The sequence below is a fragment of the Megalobrama amblycephala genome, linkage group LG3, assembly GCF_018812025.1.
Source record: "Megalobrama amblycephala isolate DHTTF-2021 linkage group LG3, ASM1881202v1, whole genome shotgun sequence".
Taxonomy (NCBI): Eukaryota; Metazoa; Chordata; class Actinopteri; order Cypriniformes; family Xenocyprididae; genus Megalobrama; species Megalobrama amblycephala.
Window position 1 is genome coordinate 50,293,977 of NC_063046.1, and position 26,608 is coordinate 50,320,584.

Below are 26,608 nucleotides of genomic sequence, written 5' to 3' on the forward strand. Positions count from 1 at the left end.
ATTTAAAGGGGCCACGCAGCCTGAATCGGCGCATAGATAATGATGCCCCAAAATAGGCAGTTAAAAAAATTAATTACAAAAAATGTATGGAGTATTTTGAGCTGAAACTTCACAGACACATTCAGGGGACACCTTAGATTTATATTACATCTTGTGAAAAGATGTTCTACGGCACCTTTAATGTTAATTAGGCCTACCCCTATTCTGGTTCCAAAATGTTCAGGACACAAAGCAATGAATAGCTAGCAAATGATAAATGGGACCTGGCTTAGACGTGTGTGGTCAAATTATATAGCTGTGTAGTGTCTGATATACTGTAAATCATTTCCCGAAGTATATGTTTACATACAAACAAAGATCTAACGTCCCTCTTTCCCCATCAACTTGACCTAATTTTTTCTTTGTTCTTCTTGGTTCAGATCAAAGCAAAGCACCGTGAGAGGAAAACACAGAAGGGTTGAATATGTGAGAACCTGCCTCATGTTTGGTTGCTCAATAAGAACTCTTGAGTTCTTGAGCTAACAACTTTTTCGACTCTTTTAATAATGTCAAATTAAATTAAATATTGAACTTAAGTTGTTTTTTAACCTTTGTGTTCTGTTTAGATTCACTGTACAGTATATTCTTTGTGTTTGGGTTCGAGACCTAATGCTATATTTGAGATTAACCTTTATTTTGCCTTCAAATTCTTTTATTAATCTACAATCCTAGACTTAATAAAAACCTTAATCAGATATTATTGAAGCTTTAATCTGTTTGTTATAGTACAAAGTAGTATGGTAGTACACATCTGGAAAGTGATTTTTATTCTCTGCCGATGTATGTTTCACAGAGGACATTGGATGCATATTTTCCATTAGAAATATTATTTATAATCAACTAGGATTAGGAAAGTCATGACAAATCAACTGCACATTTCAATGTTAAGGATGTTGTTAGTGTTATTACTCTGTCTGTCTCTCAGACCCCAAACAGAACAGGAGGGCTAATGGAGAAGTAAACAATGAATGTTATGCATGTTAACAGAATATTAAGGACATCAAAGATAACATTGAGTAAAGCTGTTATCATAGACAGAGATTAGACTAACAGACAGATATTCCACATTAAATCTAATAAAAGTGTCTTGCTGGTGATCATGCAGCTTAAACTAAGATCTTCCGCAGCAGGAATCTCTAATCCCCATTGGAAAAATTAAGAGATGTCACAGGATGATTGCCAAAGAAAATGGAACAGTATAGTGACAATAACCACAATAACTGGCACATTAATTTTAAATGATTTCTGTTTATATACTTTTATACTGATCGTTCTTGCTTCATTGATGTTAACACGATCTTAATTTGTGCATATGTGATTTGTTGGATTTTCAGATGCTCACTGTTTAACAGAGACAGAAATAAAACCTAGAGTAGACAAGACACAAACAGTCTAGACCATCCAGACAGGACTGATCACTTCTATGTTGGATTAAGACTAGTAAATCCTGGATTATAATTTAAACAAAGCTTAAAAAGTTAACCACATGGGTCGTGTGTAAAGGAAAAGGTGATTTTTAATTCATTTCGACTCTGTTCAAATGTATACCTCAGCATTGCTGCAAATACCTCTTTCATCAGTTAAATTCTGTCAAATATAACTACATTTATGTACACAATCTTTATCTACAAATTCCCTGAAATACGAAATCTGTAAAGTGCTACAGGCTGTTGTGAACAATCACATGATAAAAGCCTGTTGGCATTTATTGCTTTCAGACATTCTGAATGTGTTTAGAGATAGCGGATTCACTGCTGGAGAGAGATCAACATGCACAAAATATTGAGTGACCTATTCAGACAGTTGATGTTATGGGGCCCTAATCCATAAAAAAAAAAAAAAAAAAAAAAAAAAAAAAAGTATATTGACAGACAGGGGAAAGGTATTTCCTGTTTTAAAAGTTAATTTTACAGAGATTCATTTTAAAGGCATTTTATTTTGTGCATTGTGATTGTATGTTATGTATGTTGTTTTGTTGAGGAATGTAATGGATTTGTTGACAACTAGCTTCAATATTTGCATTCTATAAAGAAGTATGTAAATAAATGAATTACATCTTAAAATGACTTCAAATGAACGGGACATTTTCCATTGACAGAAATACTACTAATTAGACAACAGTGTCATAATTAATCAGGCAGCAAACGTGGAGAAAGAGATTTGAAGCCATTTGATTGAAAGACTAACCTTAAGGGATCTTAAAGGGATAGTTCACCCAAAAATGAAAATTTGATGTTTATCTGCTTCCCCCGAGCGCATCCAAGATGTAGGTGACTTTGTTTCTTCAGTAGAACACAAATGATGATTTTGAACTCCAACCGTTGCCGTCTGTCAGTCATATAATTGGTCAATGGGAAATTTAAAAAAAGAGTAAATAAAACTTGCTTACACAAATCCAAATTAAACCCTGCGGCTCGTGACGACACATTGATGTCCTAAGACACGAAACGATTGGTTTGTGTGAGAAACCAAACAGTATTTATATCATTTTTTACCTCTAAAACACCACTATGTCCAACTGCCTTCCACATCCGGTTAGTGAGGTCTGATCGCGCTCTGACAACGAAAGTGATGTCTAGCACTCATTGAAGTATAAGCACGAGACGTCACTTTTGTTGTAAGAGCGCGATCAGACCTCACTAAGCGAATGCTGAACGCAGATAGTGGTGTTTTAGAGGTAAAAAATGATATAAATACTGTTTGGTTACTTGCACAAACCGATCGTTTCGTGTTTTAGGATATCAATGTGTCATCACGAGCCGCAGGATTTAATTTGGATTTGTATAAGCAAGTTTTATTTACTCTTATAAAAGAAGTTCCTATTGACATGCATTATACGACGGACAGACGGCAACGGTTGGAGTTAAAAATCATCATTTGTGTTCTACTGAAGAAACAAAGTCACCTACATCTTGGATGCGCTCGGGGTAAGCAGATAAACATCAAATTTTCATTTTTGGGTGAACTATCCCTTTAAGATCCCTTAAGGTTAGTCTTTCAATCAAATGGCTTCAAATCTCTTTCTCTACATTTGCTGCCTGATTAATTATGACACTGTTGTCTAATTAGTAGTATTTCTGTCAATGGAAAATGTCCCGTTCATTTGAAGTCATTTTAAGATGTAATTCTTCTTCCCATTGTGTTCATGAGAACATTTTTGCTTTTATGAAAGTTCACGAAAGCTGCGAGCAAAACAAGGGAAAGACATCTGTGGTAGTTGAATCACAGCAGAAAGAAAGCAGGAATCTGAAAAACACTTCGCTGGAGAGAAGAAATAATTGAACCACCCATAGAGGCATAATAATGGAAATCTTACTCTCACTCTCTCTGGTTATCAAAAGCATTCCCACTCCTTGTAACTCATAGCAGAGACAGTGAAGTGCAGCACTTTTTTTCCTTGGAAAAGCTGACCTTCTCTATCTGATGGAGACACAAAGGCGCTCTCTCGTGCTTTCTTCTTCTCTCTTTCACTCCTCTTCTCGTACAATAGGATTAATGGCCTGATTTCTATTTCCCTTCTTGTACTCTTCCAAGTGGGGAGGTAACTAATCCACTTGCTCAATGCTGAGTAAACCGAATGTCCATCAGCATCCTAAAACTGGGCCCTAGATTTTAATTGGCTTGGGACAGTCTGAGCTGTTTGCTCACCTTGTACAGCTCCACCCACAGGAAAACCAAAACATGAACATAAATATTTGTTGATTTCATGGTATTCATAAACAAGAGATTATCCATGTGACCCAGAATAAACAATGTAAATATAGAGAAAAAGAAGCCGACATTTCTGGTCCCATGCAGGCAGCAGGTTCCATTGTGCAATATTCAATGGTAAAAAGCCAAAGCCTACAGGGAGAACTGAAATAATAGCACAGGACAATGATGCCATGGAGACGTATAGCTGGAACAGACACAAAAGCTTGAGCACTGCTGTGACTCTGTGATGTCACATCAGCAAGACTGGCTCCTGGCCATATGGGCTTAGAGATCCAAGCGATGCAATGCCTTCTTGCTGTTTCTGGCACTAATAGGCTAAATTTAATCAAAGCCAGCTCCCTCTGTTTGTTTTGTTCTATTTATACATTTTATGTATACTGAATTTGGGCATAAGATGGAATTAAAGCACCCCAAAATTAAATTTTAAGAAACTGATTTCATAGTTTCCATTATGGTACGTGTTTGCGCACATGTTCTCCTCACTTTGGGTTTTCTTAGAAAAAGAGTGTCACTCTGGTTTAATGTTAGAGTACAACATGATTAACATTTCACGCTTTAAAGCCTTTGTGCGAGAAAGCAGTAAAAACTGAAGAGAGACAAAGAGAGAAAGAAAAAGAAAAAAGAGATGCACTCGTTGACACTCAGTTATATGATTACACATCTCTTGGGTTTGTAAATACTTATACTTACAGATGACTTACAGGTGAGTGCATCATCGCTGGCAATGTTACTGACCTATCAAACAATCTGTATGCCCAGTGGGAAGACATTTAAAAATACCTGAAACCTGACAATAGCTAAATATAAGCTATGATACCCTTAAAGGGGTTAGTTCACCCAAAAATGAAAATTCTGTCAATAATTACTCACCCTCGTGTTGTTCAATACCCGTAAGACCTTCGTTCATCTTCAGAACACAAATTAAGATATTTTTGATAAAATCCGAGAGCTTTCTGGCCTCCGATAGATTGCAATGTTATTACCACTTTCAAGGCCCAGACAGAGGTGTCAAGTAACGAAGTACAAATACTTCGTTACCTTACTTAAGTAGAAATTTCTGGTATCTATACTTTACTGGAGTAATTATTTTTCAGACGACTTTTTACTTCTACTCCTTACATTTTCACGCAATTATCTGTACTTTCTACTCCTTACATTTTAAAAATAGCCTCGTTACTCCTATTTCATTTCAGCTTGTTTTAATTCCGGCTTGAAAAAAAACAACTATCCAGATAAATCGCACCATCCGGATAGAGTGAATTTGATTGTGGTTGGATGAGAATAAACACAGGCTATACCATTCTGACACCCTATTGGTTTGTACGCGATCCATCACACCTGCACATGACACAAATCACGTCACACTCCAGCAAGGACGACAGTGTTGGGGGTCGTTACTCAAAAAAGATTATTTATTAAAAGTTATTATTTCTCTACTACTGGCTCATTTAGGCTATCAAACGGCTGTTTTCTCTTCGTCCTCTGCAAATTATGCTAGGTAGTTCGGTAGAGAGACGTTTGAATTAATTAGCGTATACACCGGTTTTTAATCTTTTTTTTTTTTTTTTTTTTTTTTTTTAGCGCGACCCTTTTTATTTATATGACCCATAGTCATATACAACCATGTAGCTAAACATGCCTAAACGAATTAATTTAAAACGAAACTGAAGGTAAACCTGCGTTGCTCTCATGGTGTTATACCTCTCTCTTTCGGTGAAGTGGAGCAGTGCTCTTGCTGAATGGCACGGATTGCACTACGAACTATTGTACATTTTATATGTTTGTTTGTTTTTTAACTGTATTTTATTTTTTATAACGAACAAGCTGCGATGTCACGTTTCCAGTGCTTTGTTGTGTGTGCGTGAGGCGCGGGCGCGATCAAACAGCTGTCTTTGCCAGGGACTTGTCTCATCGTCATGGCAACGGTTCGTGGCCAGGTTAGATTATTTCAGGCCCTGCGTTCCATTCGGAAGGGCTCATCCCTGTGCCCTAATCCCTTCAAAGGGTTTACCTTCCGGAGGGAGAGCTTCGAAGGGATGAAAGGTGTAGGAGTCAAAAATACTCCTTTTTTAGAACGCACTTCTGCGTCATCTTAACGAGACAGTCAAGGGGGATAGATAGCGCAAGCTGCGCCCTTTGTTTAACGTTAGTTTAGGCCTATATATTTATTTATTTTTGGTTTATCGCACCATAATGTATATTGTGTCTATGTATTTGAAACATTTGAATGGACTGATAAAGCTGTAAAGTATTTTTTTGAAGTACAGTGTCGTTTTGACCATAATAATGTACTAAATCTAACTCGTATAAATATTACAGTAGTAGCCTATAGAAAAATACTATACATTCATTTATAGGTAAAATCGAACTCCGAGCCTCCTGTACCCATTCTGTGATGACAAACAACTTCCCTGTGCAAAGGATCAAGGGGGCCCGAAGTGTCCATCAGTTGTACCCTTCGAAATCCTTCATTCCGAAGGGCCCTTTAAAGTGGCCAGTTTTGAACACTTCGGTTTGGAACGACCCTTCAATATGGCGGCCATGATTGTTGCCGTTTGTTGGATGCTCAGACGACCAAACAAATGCAGATTAAACATGTTCAGTCTGGTAAAAACAGACTCCAACCAACGCCAACAGGGTTATCACACCTATCCAACAAACTCCAACAGACGAGTTTGTTGGTGTTTGTCGGTGCGGTGTGAACTGAAACAGCTGAAATCTACCCGCATTTGGCGGGTTGGCGGGTGTTAATGTCAAGCCCTGATTGTTACTAAGCCTGCCCTGGGTACACCAAAACTACCTGCATTTTTCTTTCCGTTGCCCTCACAGATTCCTGCAGTTAAGCTTGGATGTACATTTACATTACAATAAATGTTACTGATGACATTTTGAGGAGGTGGAGTGCACAATAGACCCCTGTAGCGCGGCCTAAGCTTTTGTCCTTAATGGCATTTTTTTCCTTACATTACTTTTACTTTTATACTTTAAGTAGTTTTGAAACCAGTACTTTTACACTTTTACTTGAGTAAAAAGCTTGAGTTGATACTTCAACTTCTACAGAAGTATTTTTAAACCCTAGTATCTATACTTCTACTTGAGTATTGAATGTGAATACTTTTGACACCAGTGGGCCCAGAAAGGTAGTAAAGACATTGTTAAAATAGTCCACGTGACTACAGATGTAGACAAAAAACAAACAAAAAGAACAACTTTATTCAACAATTTCTTCTCTTCCCTGTCAGTCTTCTATGCCGGCTCCTGCTTCAGCATCACACACGTTCGTCACGTGAGCAGCGTCGGCCAATACTGAGCCGGCGTTCTGACGTAGAACCCGGAAGTGCTGCACTGTTTACTACATGAACAGCGTACGAGACTGACATGGAAGAGAAGACATTTTTGAATAAAGTCATTATTTTTGTTTTGTTTTTTTTTGCATATAAAAAGTATTCTCGTCGCTTCATAACATTAAGGTTGAACCACTGTAGTCATGTGGTCTTTACTACTTTTCTGGGCCTTGAAAGTGGTAATAATGCTGCAGTCTATCGGAGACCAGAAGGCTCTCGGATTAAATCAGAAATATCTTAATTGGTAACACTTTATTTTAGGGTATCTTAACTAGTTGCTTATTGGCATGCATATTACTAGAATATTGGATATTTATTTGTACTAGTTAGGCACATATTAATGCCTTATTCTGCATGACCTTATAGGGTGAATAATTAATGACATAATTTTCATTTTTGGTGAACTAACCCTTTAATATTTATCTGAGAGAGTGACAAAAGCAATTGTTGTCCAACAGTAATGGCAAGGCATAAGAAGATACATAACCAAATGCCAATATCTATTTTACCATGACATCACCACAATGGATCCACTGCACAAAAGTAGATGTTCCAGTGGGTAGCAAGGCAACACATCCTTATACGGTCTGAGAATGAACATGTATCATAATAAAATCATGAGTTTTAATGACCTACTTAAACCTCAGAAATGCCAACAATTTTCCTTTTAATAAAAGCATCTGCTACTGGTATAAATGATTTTGACCTTTGAAGTATTTGATATTTTATAGCATATTTACTGTAGTCTATATACAGTATATATGTGATATTATAGTATCTTATAGACTGAAAGGAAAAGTGGTATAACCCACCCCTAAAGGCAGTGGCTTATACATATATTAAAATAACCTTTAAAAAAAAAAAAACGAAAGTACAATATTAAACAGGTCTCGTATTTTTGAGTTTATTTATTTTTATTACAACAGAAATACCAGAGGTACAAATCAGCATAAATAGAAAGGGCTATTGTTTTGGACAAAGGGGGTCTTGGAGTCAAAATTTGGGATATAACCACTTTGTGTAGATCTACAACACAAGAGGGTGCAAGGAAAGAGATTACTAAGGAGATACTCGTGAATTAGCTGCTTTCAATATCCAGGGTGTAGTCAGTAAATTAATTAAAGACTTCAGTAATTATAAACACAGAGAGTGAGGAATAATAACAGCATTGTATTTCACATCGGATAAAATGTATTTGGGAAAAACAACATGGAGAAATCCACTCTCAAGCCTATAAAAAAAATACTGCAATATTAAAAATGCCTCTCTAAATATATCTAGGGCAGGTAAAGTTGACAGACCCTTACAGAGAGACGTCTCGGTGAGAGTCACTAGAGGAGGAGGAAGGAGAGGAAGCTCGACTGCCTCCCTCATCTGTGCAGCCAAGCCTGACCAGACACGTCCACAGTACCAGCATGCATCTCTCTGAAAGAGCCATAAGGCCTCACAGCTTGCTGGCAGAACGGTGCGATGTGACACTGCATTAGAATCCTTAGTACCAGTTGGCAGTCTCTCTCTCTCTCTCTCTCTGCCATTTCATTTCTGTGAGTGCAGAGTGACAGGAGTGAGGGCATAACTTCTAAAGTTTGTCATTCTTTCATGCTTTTAAGTTCATTTCCATAAACAAAAAAATTTCTAAGTTTGCCAGGCATGACTATTTTTTCAATAATCCAGAGCACAGAGGCCCATCTGTTTTCTGTGGAAATAGTTGTTTGCCTGAAGCACAAGGCTAATTATGAGTCTTTTACAGTCAGTTTTGACTATATAAGATACCAAGAAAACATACCATGGGAATGGCGATTAAGAGTTGGTCTTTCATAACATCAATTAACAACATTTCTACGAGAAAGAAAATCTAACACCAAGCAAAAAAATGTAGGGCTGCACATTATATTTACACCATATTGGTTATCTGCTGATATCTGCATTTTAAAAAGAAATAAAAAATTAAACTAAAGATCATCTTCAGCACTACAAGCAATAGATTATAGCAAAGGTACGCTATTATCCTTAAAGGGTTAGTTCACCCAAAAATGAAAATTCTGTCATTAATTACTCACCCTCATGTCGTTCCACACCCGTAAGTCGTTCGTTCATCTTCAGAACACAAATTAAGATATTTTTGATGAAATCCGAGAGGTATACGTCTCGTCCATATAGACAGCAATATAATCAACACTTTCAAGGTCCAGAAAGTTACTAAAGACACCATTAAAACAGTCAACATGACTGCAGTGGTTCAACCTTAATTTTATGACGTGACGAGAATACTTTTTGTGCGCAAAAACAAAACAAAAATAATTACTTTATTCAACAATATCTTCTCTTCTGTGTTATTCTCATACGTTGTTCACGTTCAGCGCTTCCAGGCTCTACATCAGAACGCAGACTCATTATTGGCCGGCTGCTGCATCAGCATCACATGTATGCGTCGTGCTGCTCACGTGATCAGCTTTGGCCAATACTGAGCCGGCATTCGTACGTAAACACGGAAGCCTTCACTATGCTTACAGCGTCAACTGCTTAAAGGTCCCGTTCTTCGTGATCCCATGTTTCAAACTTTAGTTAGTGTGTAATGTTGTTGTTAGAGTATAAATAAAATCTGTAAAATTTTAAAGCTCAAAGCTCAATGCCAAGCGAGATATTTTATTTAACAGAAGTCGCCTACATCGAACGGCCAGTTTGGACTACATCCCTCTACTTCCTTCTTTAATGACGTCACTAAAACAGTTTTTTGACTAACCTCCGCCCACAGGAATACACAAGAGTTGCGTTTGTAGAGTGTGTTTGTCGCCATGTCGTCGAAACGCTGTTATTTTCATCCCGCAGTCCAATCACCGGGTCTGATTCCGGCTCAAATTGATAGGGTAAAATTAAAGACATGTTTACAATAACACTGAGCGCGTGCATCTCCACGTTATGGTAAGAGGTGTGACCTTTCCGGGCAAGATGCGCTCAGAGCTGTCGAATCACAACACAGGAACCGCTGGCACAATCAGAACTCGTTACGTATTTCTGAAGGAGGGACTTCATAGAGCAAGGAAGTCATCAGCCCGTTTTTATGACAGTGGAAACAGCGGTATACAGATTATGTGAAAAATACTGTGTTTTTTTTACACGCGAAACATGAACACGTTATATTGCACACTATAAACACAATCAAAGCTTCAAAAAAACATGAAAAATGGGACCTTTAAGGATAATGACAGGGAAGAGAAGAGATTGAGGAATAAAGTCGTTATTTTTTGTTTTGTTTTTATTCTCGTCACTTCATAAAATTAAGGTTGAACCACTGCAGTCAATCTACTGTTTAACAATGTTTTTACTACTTTTTAAAAATCTTTTTAAAAAGTGTGCTTTCATAATTTATCCATCATAATGTGCATATTTTAAGCCTGACAGAAGTGCAGTGAACACTTCTTCATCAGTCACTGAATATCACCCGTCAGTGCCTTAAAGCCTTAAAGCCACAATAAGTATAATTTTTGGATGAAACTATCCAAAAACCACTAGAAGTGTTATATATTTTATTGACTTGTGTACGTGAATTATCCCAAATGTTTCCAAGAATGTTTAAATTCAGAGAAATAAGCAATTTTTAACCAGGATGTCGACGTGTCCGACTGTCCGTGCTTTGTCTATCAGTGACGTTCATACCCGCTTTACCCTCAATTTCCGGTTTTATTAGAAACCATGGAAACACCAAGACACTAATATATTTACATGTTTTATTAGACAAGGAACAACTGTTTGGTTACATTTATAGACAGAAAACTAATTATTGTTATATAGCTCAACACGTTTAGTCTTATTTATCAGATGCAGCTTTATTTTTAGTAACAGTAATACAGACTTTTCTCCATCATACGTTTTAAAATTAATTACATGCCATTTATCAACACAAGCCATCCAGCATTTAAAGGTGCCCAAGAATGCTTTTTCACAAGATGAAATATAAGTCTAAGGTGTCCCCTGAATGTGTCTGTGAAGTTTCAGCTCAAAATACCCCATAGATTTTTTTAAATTAATTTTTTTAACTGCCTATTTTGGGGCATCATTAACTATGCACTGATTTTTTCAGCGCGCCGCCCCTTTAATTCACGTGCTCCCTGCCACACGAGCTCTCGATTATATTACAGCACATTTACAAAGTTCACACAGCTAATATAACCCTCAAATGGATCTTTACAAGATGTTCTTCATGCATGCTGTATGCATGCTTCGAATTATGTGAGTAAAGTATTTATTTTGATGTTTATATTTGATTCTCTATGAGTTTGAGGCTGTGCTCCATGGCTAACGGCTAATGCTACACTGCTGGAGAGATTTATAAAGAATGAAGTTGTGTTTATGAATTATACAGACTGCAAGTGTTTAAAAATGAAAATAGCGACGGCTCTTGTCTCCGTGAATTCAGTAAGAAACGATGGTAACTTTAACCTCATTTAACAGTACATTAGCAACATGCTAACGAAACATTTAGATAGACAATTTACAAATATCACTAAAAATATCATGCTATCATGGATCATGTCAGTTATTATTGCTCCATCTGCCGTTTTCGCTGTTGTTCTTGCTTACCTAGTCTGTTGATTCACCTGTGCAGATCCAGACATTACTGGCTGCCCTTGTCTAATGCCTTTCATAATGTTGGGAACATGGGCTGGCATATGCAAATATTGGGGCGTACACCCCGACTGTTACATAACAGTCGTTGTTATGTTGAGATCCGCGTGTTTTCCGGAAGTCTTTTAAACAAATGAGATTTACATAAGAAAGAGAAAGCAATGGATTCAAATTTTGAATCTAGGGCACCTTTAATATGATATTCTAAAATCGATCTAGCTTACTGCAGTGTGCAACAGTGTCTCACAGCATTCTCTCGGCAGCAACCCACTCAAATGTATCTAATATGATTAATCAGCTCTGTGTTACCTCATACGCTTGACCAGAAGAAGAGGAAGTGGTGACTATGGCATAATAAGAGCTCTACTGCTCGTCTCTCATTAGCAATCGCTCAGCTCCAACAGCACTCGCCCTGCTCTGCTTCATACTACAGTAACGTTAATAATCTCATCCATGAACATGATTTCTGCCCGAGTCCCATCCCGATTCTTTTCCACCGGCTGTAAGGTGTTTGACGACATCTCCCAAGATTCCACGCTCAAACTTGGCGTCATCAGGCTATGCCTTTGTTTTGAATAGGCGACATCTAGCGGCGAAAATTTCACATACTGTGCCTTTAATATTATTTAGCTTAATTAGTTTCCTGCCATAAAACTGTTCATGATGATCTTACACAAAGCACATTAAGTCCACTGGCCTGTAACCTTCTAGTGCTAGTTTGGCACATTTAGTGTTCCTAGCAGTACAGTATCGGTTCTTTCCACTGTTTTCACAGAGGGAAAAGTCCATCTTTGAGGACTTTACATCCTGTTCCTGTTCTTCCTGACCTAAGTCTGTACATCTCCGATACCTGCTTCCTGTACCTCAAGCAACAGTGACTGTAACTGAGGAAACCAGCGCTGAGACTAGTGCCTTGCTCTTTAAAAATAGCGTGGGGGACAAGAAAGCCAGACAGAGAAACACAGACACACACACACATTTGTTTTTATGAATTGTGGGGACATTCCATAGGCGTAATGGTTTTTATACTGTACAAACCGTATTTTCTATCGCCCTACACCAACCCTACACCTAAACCAAGGAAACTGTGCACATTTTTACTTTCTCAAAAAAACTAATTCTGTATGATTTATAAGCCTTTTGAAAAATGAGGACATGGGGTAATGTCCTGATAAGTCACCCTCTCCTTGTAATATACAGTATGTAATTCCCATGTCATTATATAAATTTGTGTCCTGATATGTCACAAAAACACGCGCACGCACACACACACACACACAGATTTCTTTTTTCATTCACAGACAGAACTACTCATGTAATAGGAACTTAGAATTTTTGGAAAACATTCCATATCTCTAGTTTGCATAATGTCCGTTTCAAATGTGCTTTGCATTGTGTTTTGTACCTGCAGTGCATTCAACACATGTCATGCCCTATTTCAGTAAAGAAATTAGTCATTAGCCATGCCCTGCTGCTTTCATTCTCCATACTTCAATCAGGAACACAGTTTGAACAAAAGAAGGACTTCAGAGGTCAGGTTCCCCAGCCAACATTTTCTTATCATCTCTTGAGACAGGCTGGTAGAGTCCTCAGGAGACATGACAGATAAGGCTGTGAATTATAGAGAACATTAAAGGAACACTTTTTGCAAAGTGATTCAACCATTGCACCCCAGAGCTGTTGGATGGTTGCTTTTAACCAGAACGAAAGTTAAGATAAGCAAAGCACATTATAAACCACTGAACTGATGATGCAATTCTGTTTTTCTCTTAAGAGGAAAAATGAACAATATATTTCAGTGAATAAAAACAAAAACATCAGTCTACGTCATGAGCAATGACTAGCACAATTCCTGTGTCAACCATGTCACTTCCTGTCCACAGGGGTCATGTTCCATGTTGTGACTGGTTTGGGCCTGTTTAAAAAAAAAACAGGTTACCAGAAAAACAGCTGTGGAAAAAAAAAAAAAAAAAAAAAAAATCACATACCCTTCGACTGATTTTTCCACAATTTCATGTAATGATAGTGGAAGTTCAAAGGCATCAGTGAGATCAAGGAAATAGTAGTAAATAGTAAATAGATAGTTCATCCAAAAACAAAATCATTTGCTCTCCTTTTTTTGTCTAAACTTGATCTTTCTTCTGTGGAACACTAGAGAGGATGTTATAAAGAAATTATATATACCATTATATATATATATATATAAAACTTTTTGTTTGTTTGTTTTTGCTTTGTGAAATCAAACAGTCTGGCAATTCACAAAAGATATATTTCTTTTTTTTTTTTTTTTTTAAATGTAGTATTGAACATTTTTCAACTTAAAAAAACACACATGAATAGAAACCATAATCATTGAAGAAGAAGATGAAAGAAACGTACTAAAATGTACTAAACGTACTAATGTACTAAAAACATATTTAAATCGGTTGATGTGAGTACAGTGGTTCAATATTAATATTATAAAGCGACAAGAATATTTTTGGAGCGCCAAAAAAACAAAATAACGACTTATTTAGTGATGGCCGATTTCAAAACACTGCTTCATGAAGCATCGGAGCATAATGAATCTTGTGTCGAATCATGATTCAGATCGCGTGTCAAACTGCCAATGGCTGACTTTCACATGACTTTGGCGCTCCGAACAGCAGATTCGATACACAGATTAATTTGTGCTCCAATGCTTCCTGAAGCAGTGTTTTGAAATCGGCCATCACTAAATAAGTAGTTATTTTGTTTTTTTTGGCGCACCAAAAATATTCTTGTCGCTTTATAATATTAATATTTAACCACTGTACTCACATGAACTGATTTAAATATATTTTAGTACCTTTATGGATCTTGAGAGAGGAAGTGTCCATTGCTCCCTATGGAGGCCTCACGGAGCCATCGGATTTCAACTAAAATATCTTAATTTGTGTTCTGAAGATTAACGAAGGTCTTACGGCTGTGGAATGGCATGAGGGTGAGTAATAAATGACAGAATTTTCATTTTTGGGTGAACTAACCCTTTAAATGCATGTCTATGGTTTGGTGAAATATGCATTCTGTGTACAATTTTAAATTGTATCACCTTGACACGATTGCATACTGAAATGGATTTGGATTTCCAAATATTACCCCATTCTTCCTCACTTATAGAGAAAGAAAGTTCCCTCTCCCAAGCAAGTGTAGTATTTAAAGCTATTGTCCCTCAAATGTAGATATGATATTTCTATAGTCTAAAAAAAAAAATCTCATGAGAATTCAAGTGATTATCATTTTAAAAGTACCATATTTCAGAATGACATTTTAGAGCTCAAGTGCCATTTCACTAAATTAAACACTTTTGGGGGGAAAATAGGCTTTTATATTCTGAGTGAGAACATAAAAATTCAGAATTTTAAAAATAAAGCACCAATCGTCAGTCAGTTTTCCACCCTTTCTCACCGTCATTTTTTTTTTTTATGTGTGAGAAGATTACGACTCAAATCCAACCCCCTCAAAATCATCTTTCATGCAAGACTTTTTAAAAGCTATTTGAGAGGACCATTTCCATGACAACAGGACTGGATTAGGTTTAAAAAAAAAATACTTGCACCAATTGCAATTGTGAAGACCCTTGATTCTCAAAGGCACTTGATGATTTCTGAGGGGAGTGAACAGAGAGCCTGAAAAAGAAACACAAAGGAAAACCACTGAACACTGCAATTTTGGGATAAAATCTGAGCACTGTATTTACATTTCTTTTCCATTTAGACTATATATAAAAATACAAACCTCAAAAGCTTTTGTCATACAGAAGTACTTTTTATTATTATTATTATTGGAAGAGGTGTGAAGATTTTCCATTTTCCTTTCGGTTCTGCCTTCTCACCTCCATTCTCTTACAACATAATCAAGCAGCATGCGACGGACTCATGAATAGGATAATGAGGGGAACCCCTTTAGCTGTCTAGCATCCCTGTTAGCGCTTCCTTTCACTCTGTAGAGAGCCATTCAATGGCAGCAACATAACTGTCTAACATATATTTTTAATGCAAATCTGCATGCAGTATTCCATGTGTTCAGAAAAAAACAGGCACCACAACTACATAACTGATAGTTAAAGTAAAATGTAAAACACTGTTTCTTAATATATAATTTTTACACAGAAATCATTGACAAAGTATAAAGTGCTGCACACACCGCATACCGTTTATGATCCAAAATATCTATGCCCTGTTTTTAATCTAAGATAACAAAATATGCCAAAAGTACTGTAAATCCACCCCAGACACCTGTACCCAGATGACACATCTTTGGTAAGGCCATGACCTTGTCAAAGAGAGACTCAATCTGGAGCTGATGCAATCACCCAGAAGGCCATCCAGTGGGCTAGAAAATGAGGTCAAAGAACAGTAAATCTTGTACTGAAGCGATACGTTCATGACTGAGTGGGGAGACAGGACTCAGTTAGGATCCTGAAAATGCATGATGACCCCATCAAGCAAGCTATACCACTAGTGATATCATCTCTGATGCTTTATATGACATCTTATTTTAAATTTTAACAGCCATACATTGCATGCATTCTTATGTAACCGAGAACAAACAGCTCAGCAAAAAAAGGAAACACAAAAAAGGCAGACAGCAAAACTTTCACTTGAGTCATGTGATTTAACGCCATAAAAAGACACACCACACAGTCTAAACATTTTTTGGCTAGGATATACTAAAATGGAAGTCATTTCATCTGCTTTGCTTCCTTAGTCAGAGGAGGTCTATAATGTATTTTTATTCTAATCTATAATGAAACCATTACTCATCCCAGTGGCAGTTACCTGGCTTGCGCAGGAAAAAATTAAAAGTGCAAAAAATAAAGGTCAATTTCATGCTAAAAAAAAAAGAAAAGAAAAAAAAGGCATTGAACATGTACAATATTAGAGACACAAGTGAACACAATTTGTTGCTACAGAAACAACAGGAACATGAGGAACAAAGGAAAAAGGAAACAAGGTGAAACAAACTAAGGGTACATTTACTCGACAATGTACTAAAAGCAATGTTGTCAAAATGATCCTTGTTCACGCGGATCTGCAGAAACTACTAAAAACTCTGTATTATGCATGCCAGACCAGTAGTTGGCGATGTCACTTTGCAAAGAAACACTACGCGCCTATAGACTGAACACGTACAGGTGCTGGTCATATAGTTAGAATATCATCAAAAAGTTGATTTATTTCACTAATTCCATTCAAAAAGTGAAACTTGTATATGATATTCATTCATTACACACAGACTGATATATTTCAAATGTTTATTTCTTTTAATTTTGATGATTATAACTGACAACTAAGGAAAATCCCAAATTCAGTATCTCAGAAAATTAGAATATTGTGAAAAGGTTCAATGTTGAAGACACCTGGTGCCACACTCTAATCAGCTAATTAACTCAAAACACCTGCAAAGGCCTTTAAATGGTCTCTCAGTCTAGTTCTGTAGGCTACACAATCATGGGGAAGACTGCTGACTTGACAGTTGTCCAAAAGACGACCATTGACACCTTGCACAAGGAGGGCAAGACACAAAAGGTCATTGCAAAAGAGGCTGGCTGTTCACAGAGCTCTGTGTCCAAGCACATTAATAGAGAGGCGAAGGGAAGGAAAAGATGTGGTAGAAAAAAGTGTACAAGCAATAGGGATAACCGCACGCTGGAGAGGATTGTGAAACAAAACCCATTCAAAAATGTGGGGGAGATTCACAAAGAGTGAACTGCAGCTGGAGTCAGTGCTTCAAGAACCACTACGCACAGATGTATGCAAGACATGGGTTTCAGCTGTCGCATTCCTTGTGTCAAGCCACTCTTGAACAACAGACAGCGTCAGAAGCGTCTCGCTTGGGCTAAAGACTGGACTGCTGCTGAGTGGTCCAAAGTTATGTTCTCTGATGAAAGTAAATTTTGCATTTCCTTTGGAAATCAGGGTCCCAGAGTCTGGAGGAAGAGAGGAGAGGCACACAGTCCACATTGCTTGAGGTCCAGTGTAAAGTTTCCACAGTCAGTGATGGTTTGGGGTGCCATGTCATCTGTTGGTGTTGGTCCACTGTGTTTTCTGAGGTCTAAGGTCAACGCAGCTGTATACCAGTAAGTTTTAGAGCACTTCATGCTTCCTGCTGCTGACCAACTTTATGGAGATGCAGATTTGATTTTCCAACAGGACTTGGCACCTGCACACAGTGCCAAAGCTACCAGTACCTGGTTTAAGGATCAAGGTATCCCTGTTCTTAATTGGCCAGCAAACTCGCCTGACCTTAACCCCATAGAAAATCTATGGGGTATTGTGAAGAGGAAGATGCGATATGCCAGACCCAACAGTGCAGAAGAGCTGAAGGCCACTATCAGAGCAACCTGGGCTCTCATAACACCTGAGCAGTGCCACAGACTGATCGACTCCATGCCATGCCGCATTGCTGCAGTAATTCAGGCAAAAGGAGCCCCAACTAAGTATTGAGTGCTGTACATGCTCATACTTTTCATGTTCATACTTTTCAGTAGGCCAAGATTTCTAAAAATCCTTTCTTTGTATTGGTCTTAAATAATATTCTAATTTTCTGAGATACTGAATTTGGGATTTTCCTCAGTTGTCAGTTATAATCATCAAAATTAAAAGAAATAAACATTTGAAATATATTATTCTGTTGTAATGAATGAATATAATATACAAGTTTCACTTTTTGAATGGAATTAGTGAAATAAATCAACTTTTTGATGATATTCTAATTATATGACCAGCACCTGTAATTTGCATGCGTACGATGTTTTCTCAAATGTACATTTTGGTGGTTTACACTGAGAAAACTTTGAAACCCGTTTTCAAAAGTTTGTGTTTTCAGGCCGCCATTGTTGTGTAAATGAATAGCCAAAATGCATTAAAAGTTTTCCCTTACAGTGTCATGTAAACGTCCATAAAACAGTACACCTTAAATATGTTCTATGAAATATCACCTGCAGGGCAGTGACAGAAATTAACTTTCCCATTAAGGCCCGATATTTGCTCCCTTAAACTGATGTCCAGGGGCATTTTTTTAGCCTTTAATAATAATTTTAATCTATTGGCAGTCTTAAAATACATTTGAAAACATAATTTTATATAAAGTATGCTTTGCACATTATTCTCTCTAGACATTAGTCAAATAAATTATAACAAACAGGTTAGCTTACATATCTTTCCTGAATGAAGTTCGAGGTTATGATGGTCGTGTCCGATATCCTGGCTTTGCAAATTGTTCATACAGCAAATTTCCTTTTATGAATACGCTACTTTCAAAGTGTTTATGCTGCCTTGACGTGCTATCGGAATTACCTTAATTTCCTAGTTAAAATTGGACACGAAGGCCCTCTAAAGTCATATTTACCACTTGGAAGCTCAGGGATAATTTTTATACCCAAGTTCTCGAGTTGGGTGGGCCATAAACTTTAAACATGTTGAAGGGGAGAACAATTGCTGTTGTGACTGGTAGTTTTTTTTTTTTTTTTTTCACAACAGCTACATTGCCTTGTCATTAACATAGTGCATATTTACATATATGAATAACCATTTGAAAAGTATTGTATGTTTTATACAGTGAAAATAGCCTGTATTTGACCAAAATTCTAGAATGTAATTCTAGTCACAAGTCCTTAAATGTGCAACTCGAGTCATGTAACTCAAATCCCCCACCTCTGTTCTGAAGGGAGACTTTAATACTGCTTAGTGGGGATCAACCTTTTATTCTCTATACATCAACATGAGAACAAAAAGCATTTACCTAATCCTGGGGCAAGAATTTTTTTAATGTGAATCTAGTGATTGAGTTCATGGCTGAACAGATTTCAAATTAAGAAACTTGTGAGTACAGAGAAAGAGCTAATCAAACCTTGATCATTTGAAAATGGAGAAGGTAATAAAGGTTATGCAAAATAATTCTCCCCTCTAAAGTAACTTGAAAGAAACAGTTTAACAAATAATGTTTTATATGAGCCCTTTAGTCTAATAATGCATAATAGGGCTGCCAAGATGGTGAATAAGTATCTTATTGTTTAAAAATATCTTTATAGTGAGACTATTTTATGCTAACATGACAATTTCTGGGGTACTACAGAGTCGTGGACTTACTAAAAAGGTAAGAAAAGAGTAACTACTTGCGACTTATACTTAAAAACCATAATAGTTTTTCATTGTATGGTTTCACTTTTACCATGCTTCTTGTGCATATTTAACAATGATTGACAGTATGGATAATATCACCTTCCACTCTACCAAACATAACAATTAAATTTTGAATTGGCATAAAAAGATTAATTGCATATTGGATCAAAATTAAAAAAAAATTTTAACTTCTGAGCGTGATGTTGTAATCCCCTGCTCTGAAATAATAATGCATAAGAAATCACTGGAAATAACATGGGTCAAGCTTTTATTCTGATGTGTTGTAAACAGGTTCAGACTTTGTAATCGTCACGTTGAGGTGAGTAGTCATTGAGTTCTCTGGAAACACTGTTGACCCAAGAGGATGTTCATCTGAATGTGAGATAGGTGCTTGTAGGCTATATGAAAAAAAAAAAAAAAACATTGGTTAAAGCCATTGGAACGTGAGTTCGGCTCTGGTGGGATTTAAAGAGAGGCGTCTGGAATGCTTGGTGAGATGTTAAATTGTTTCTGGTAATTGCTCACGTTACAGTGGCAAAGTAAGTCCCAGAGTGCAAAACATCTAAACAAACTCCATCTTTAAAGACTTGTGTTCCCATTTCCTTCTTAACTTGTAGACACACACTGTTTTGAGATGAGATGTCCCCCAAGCATTCCAAAGCTTGGATTTCCGTTTTGCCAATTTCTGCAACAACGTCACTACTGGGATTGAAGCCTCTGCCTGCTTTCCCTTATCTCCAATGAACAGATGTGGGAGTTTCACGCTGATTCCTGCCTATAACGAAGAGGTGATGTGTCTCCATGTGTCAGTACTGATTTCACAACACAGCCTTCAGCTAAAGCCTCTTAAGGCTTCAGTAAGTGAGTCTGCAACCATCCCTGTGCAAATCACTGATTTTATTCATGCAGAAAACTGAACATCACAGATTAGATTTCATAATTTGACTATCCCAATTACATGGAAGTTGTGAAACTGCACCTGGGGAATAGTGATGTGAATTTTTAAAGTTTCTTAAGTAAATTTAAAAAGCAAGGGATTGATGGATATAAGCTTTGTCCACTTTTCTGCTAATTATTATATTATATTATATTATATTAAAGGTGCAGTATGTAAGAATTCTGTCCGCTAGAGTTCGCTAGAGGCCAATTCAAAACAAAGGCGTAGTTTGATGACGCCAAGTTTGAGTGTGGAATCTTGGGACATGTGGTCTTCACCTCAACGGACAGTGCAAAAGAATAGGGATAGGACTTGGGAAGAAATCATGTTCATGGGTGCGATTATTAATGTCATTGTAGTATGAAGCAGAGCAGGACTGAGTGTTGAGGGAGCTGAACGAGGCCGCTGGAGCGATTGCGCAACACACGCCTCATGAGCAGCGGAACTTTTATTATGACACAGTCGCCGGCGCCGCTTCCGTTTTTCCGGTCATGAGAATGAGGTAACGCAGCTCTGTTTATTATTAGATATATTTGAGAGTGTCGAAAATGTTATAACGTTACTCTATGCATTCACTCGGCGGCTGCTGTGAGACACTTGTTGCACACTGCAGTAAACTAGATTGATTTTAGAATATCATATTAAATGCTGGATGGCTTGTGTTGATAAATGGCATGTAATTAATTTTAAAACGTATGATGGAGAAAAGTCTGTATTACTGTTACTAAAAATAAAGCTGCATCTGATTATGATATGTTAGCTACTTGACAAAGTAGTGTTTTTCTCTGAGGCATGGTAAAGAATTGTACTCGCAAAAAAAAGAAAAAGAAAATTTGATTAATTATAAACAATCAGACTAAACGTGTTGAGCTATATAACAATAATTCGTTTTCTGTCTATACATATATCAAAGCAGTTGTTCCCTTGTCTATTAAAACATGTAACATTTTAAAGCGTCTTTGGTGTTTCCATGGTTTCTACAAAATAAAACCGGAAACCGAGGGTAACGTGGTACAATGCAATTGACAGGCGACTCCTCACACGTCCTGGAGCCTTGGTTAAAATTGCAATTTTCTCACGATTTACAAATAGTTGGAAACATTTGGGATATTGTAAGTACTCAAGTGAACAAAATATATAACACTGACCTAGTGGTTTTTGGATATTTTACTGCAAAATTCTTACATATTGCACCTTTAGTGGCGTTCTTGATAGCAATGAACCGATTCAAAATAACGATTCACTCGAGAACCGATAGCACCAATTCAATAAACACAATTAAACTGATTCATTGACAAGATCCGACTCAATAGAACGATTTGTTCACGAATCGATATCATTATGAGCGAGAGCGAGAGCGAGCGGCGGGGGAGGGGATTCAGGGAAAGCCAACGGTTAAAATGGATTATATCGTGCCGTTCGTTATTTAGTTATTCTGCAGTCTGTAACAAGTGGAAGGTAAATATAAAGTATTTGTAGACAATTTAACCACTCTACGAGTCAGAATAATAACAAGGCCTATATTTTGGAGCAGAAGTTTTTGAAATTCGGTCAAAATTAACCAAGCTGGCGCGAGATTTAGGTCACATTAGTGAAGACAGGTAAATGTTTGTAACATACAGCCCTTAAAAATAAATAAATATACATATATTTAAATTAAAATAGTATTTGTTACTTCACAGTGCTTGTAAACAAACGAAGCCCCTGTTGAAATCCATGGACCGAGAGAGAGAGAGCGGGAGAGTGCCCGTATCACCGAATCTTACCAGTAACTTACTTGTAGTGACTGTACATGAATACTGAAGTAACACCTGCTTTGCTCTTTCGTCATACTTCCTCAGCTTTCTCATCAGCACTATCTGCTGCTCATCTCGGGGCAGCGAGTCTGTGGAGCTGTTTTTAGAGCAGACAAAGTGTCTTTTGTCGCCTGAGTCGTGCTTAAGCGGCGGGAAAGGCCTGAGGCGCCGCATTAGTGCGCTCAAAGAACTCTCTTGTCAAGTGGGATAGCATTGATGAGTCCTTAGATTGCAGAGAGCTGCTGCCTTATTTAACCAATTTGCCCCATCTGCCCTGGTATGGTTAACAATATCACTCATTGTGTTTTACAGCTTTGGAAAAAGAACTTACAAGGAGTCTCTTTTTTCACAGTCTTTCTTCTTTTCTCAGAAGAACATTTTAGTTCATATTTACTGTTATTATGGCTAATGTTCCCTATTAAGTTATTGTGGTGACATTACAGGACATTTTGTTCCGTTAAAGTATTTATTTTGTGTTCCAGTATGAAATGTGACTGCATTATGGGTATCAGTCACTCTTTTTTTCCCACATGGAGAAATTAGTGAGGGATTTCCAAACACTTCCTTGATCCGATTTTGAAATCTCAGCTGTTACAAGTGGAAGTGGGTCTTGGTTTTGATGGACAAAGACAGTCTGCTCTTATTTAGGTTTCTACCTAGGCGTGTGGGGAAAGATTTAGTGATTTCATCACCAAAAAAACACCCACATACACTGTTCATCACTGACCTGGAAAAGTTGTAAATTAGGCAATCAGTGAATGAATATTAAATGCCTTTTGTACCTTTTCTTTGATTTTCCCAGATTTGATTTTAGTTCAGTATAATTACATCCATATTCATGTTCCTGTGTAGGAGAACCATGAGTGCCAGAAACAGATCCTGCTCTTCCTCCATCCTCCAAGCATGCAGTTCATCATCCTTTACCAGACAGCCTTCTCGTGTGTTGATCGTAGATGCATCACCGCCGTGGTGGTCAGAGACATGCACTGTTCTGTGTCAGGCCTTGGAGGATTTCTTTTTTCTGGCCAGTAGTCTGGCAGGACCTGTTCGTCTGCCACTGCTTAGCGTGTTTGCCATCAGTGTACAGCTGGAGTGCCTCCTACCCTTTGTGGTGAGGATGAGTATATTTGTATTTGTATCCATGTTTGACTAGGTGCGATACTAATAGACTAAAAAATGAAGTATCTCTTCTTTAATGTCTTCCAACCTGTCAATTCCTTCATCTCATTCTCTTCACCAGCAAGTTAAGGGCAATTTGACACGTCTGCTGTCCTGTGTAGAGGAGCTGCGTTCTCTGCCTCAGGAGGGCTGTGTTCGGCAACGGGGGTCACTCCTTAAACAGGCAGTTTTGGACAGCCTGCAGCAGTTTAAACAATACATGTGCCATACAGCTCATGGGGACTTCAACAGCAACTTTGTGGAGGTTAGAATTTCCACAGCTAAAACTAGAAGTGCTTTCAATTGTGTATTTGTTAGGAAAATGATTTTGGCAAAGCACTTAATTTCCTATTAAATATCACATTTTGTCACATTACAACATAAAAATCAGTAGGAAAAAAATGGTATTTTGCAGAAACGAAGGATTTTAGCACTGTAACATGAAAAAATATATAAAAATGTTAAAGTATTAATGCATGGTGGTAGCACCAATTATTGTACTGTCTGTACTGTAAAATGAATTTCAAAAAATCATTGCAGTCATTGCAAAATTAATGAATACACTAATATAATACACAGTAAAATAATGACTATATACCGCAATGTAGAAATGCGGACGGAATTGTGGAATCCAGTCACACAAATGAAATTAAAGCCGGGGACACACTTAACGATTGTAAGGCCGATTATGAATGTAAATTGATACTTATGACTGATCGCGCTCAAACGCATCCAGTCAGAGCCAGTTGCGTTCAGTCGGCGATTGCAGTCGGTGTTCAAATTCCATATGTAAGTATTTAAATCTTCTTCAGTTGCAGGAAACAATCGCTATGTGTTGAGAATAGTCTTAGAATGTTTTAGCTAGTCGTTAAATGTATGCCTGGCTTTACTGTATCAAAGTCCCTTTAAGACAAGTCATTTCACTCGGCGGCCATCTTTGAAACGCCTCTCGGGCATGCAAGCGCAACTCCTATCTCTTTCAATGGGGAAACATCAAATTCTCCAAAGCTGTTTGCCAAGCTTTCGATTAAATTTCAAATTTGTAATCACCAATCAAATCTAACAACAACTGTCTCATAAATGTTTTTTCCAAATGCTCGAATCATGTCAAAAAACTAACGCGCATGCGCAGACCTAAATGCGCGTCTCTTGTGCCTCATTTCGGAGGTGCGAGTCTGACTGTTTCTATAGAAACTGGTGCTTCTAACGGTCGTTGCAGTGACGCGATAACTTTACCAGTCGGCGATTGGCTCTTATTTAGAAGGCGGGACTTATTCCGCCATATTGCGCGTTTCACTTTCTCCCATTCAAAACAATACGAGTGACACGTCTTGTGTTATTCTATAGTCTTTGACAGTATTATGTGGAATGTTAAGGAATTTGGTTACATTCAGAGAAACATCACACAATATCACGCTACTTTTTTTGACAAAAAATGGGAGGAATTGTTCAAATTTCATTTCATCTTTTAAATTGTAATTCATTAAATGAAGTTTTATGCATTCATTTGATTACCACCATTTATATAATAAATTTGTATTAAAAATCATAAAACACAGAATGCATACAAATTTTAATATATTTTATGAATTAAATTGATTTACATCCTTTTTATTATTAAAATTTGGGGAAAAAATAAAACGTATTTTATGAGGGCTCTCTGTATTACAGTAAAGAAAACCATTAAAAAGTTACAAAACCAAACACATTACACTAATGAAAATTGGGGGGTAAAACGTTCTCAGTTGTCCTAAAAATAATGTCACAATAATGAGTTCTTTTGATTTTCACCCATAAATGCCTTAATCTCTTGTAAAGTAATTGTCCTATAATTTCTGCCCTGGTAACTCATCCTTCAAATCAACATTCACTGCCTTTCGATCTATGCATCTGCTCCCTGGCTTCATTTTAGAGTAATTCACCCTACTGCTTTGTTTAAACCTCACATCACAAGTAAAGAAATTGTCGCGTCTGTATTGGGCCTCTTCAAAGCTCAGGCATTCACATTCAGATTTCCTACCAATGAATCCAAAGCTCATTTACCCTCTACTATTAGCCTTGAATGAAGATGTTGGCGCACTAACACAGACCACATGGCCCTCAGCAGCCACTCTCCCCTCAGCAGGCTCCATTAAAACCCAGCACTAATGTCCCACCACAGGAAGCACAGCAGAGGACAAGTGAATTTAATCAGATTATACAGAATATTTTTTGTGCCCTAAATGGGATTATATGGTGTATATGGATTTGGTCTCACTTTGCAGTGACATAGACACAACAGAGCTATTGTAATTATGCCACAGATGTCTATCATAAGATGAGAGAGATGGTTGCAGCTTTGATGTATGTGATTGTCTCTTTGTGACTCTCTCTGTTCAAAATGCAACAGATCATGTAGCAATGATTTGTACAAGTTATTTATGTGGCACAGGGCACAGCTTTGATGACTGATTTATTTGTATCTTTAAATATGTTCTACAGTCTCAAATTCTACGCACAATTAAACCTCAGAAAAGATGTTTTTGTGCTGTGTAGTTTGTGAGAGATATCGCCCTCACATTTTGAGTTGGAATGTATATCAACAAGAGAGACAGCTAATGACCATAATCAGTTTTCATCCGTGCAATCATAAAAACAGGGCCAGCTTTGTAGCCTTTTGGGTCAACTGTGAGTATTGTTTGGAAATGTCAGCAGAAATGTGGCATTATCTGCGATTTACAGAGAAACAAATGTAGCATATTTTCTCAAAATCGCTTTCTGTTGGCTATTTAAATCTCAAATCCATTCACCAAAAGTTGAGTTGATACATTATAAAGTGAATTATTACAAACAGACCTGTCTGCTTATCAG

General features: G+C 37.3%; 1 protein-coding gene across 5 annotated transcripts in view; it reads left to right on the top strand.

Annotated features, from left to right (window-relative positions):
* Positions 1-22,128: 22,128 nt before the first annotated feature.
* Positions 22,129-26,608, top strand: part of LOC125265618 (meiosis 1 associated protein) — a 31,432-nt gene continuing 26,952 nt past the window's right edge. For 2 of the 5 annotated variants that reach the window (XM_048185961.1, XM_048185965.1), the window contains exons 1-3: positions 22,129-22,262; positions 23,453-23,711; positions 23,841-24,023. In XM_048185961.1, coding sequence (XP_048041918.1) covers positions 23,460-23,711; positions 23,841-24,023 — 435 coding nt within the window. In that variant the 5' untranslated portion in view covers positions 22,129-22,262; positions 23,453-23,459. The other 3 variants (XM_048185962.1, XM_048185963.1, XM_048185964.1) reach the window with 3 other exon arrangements.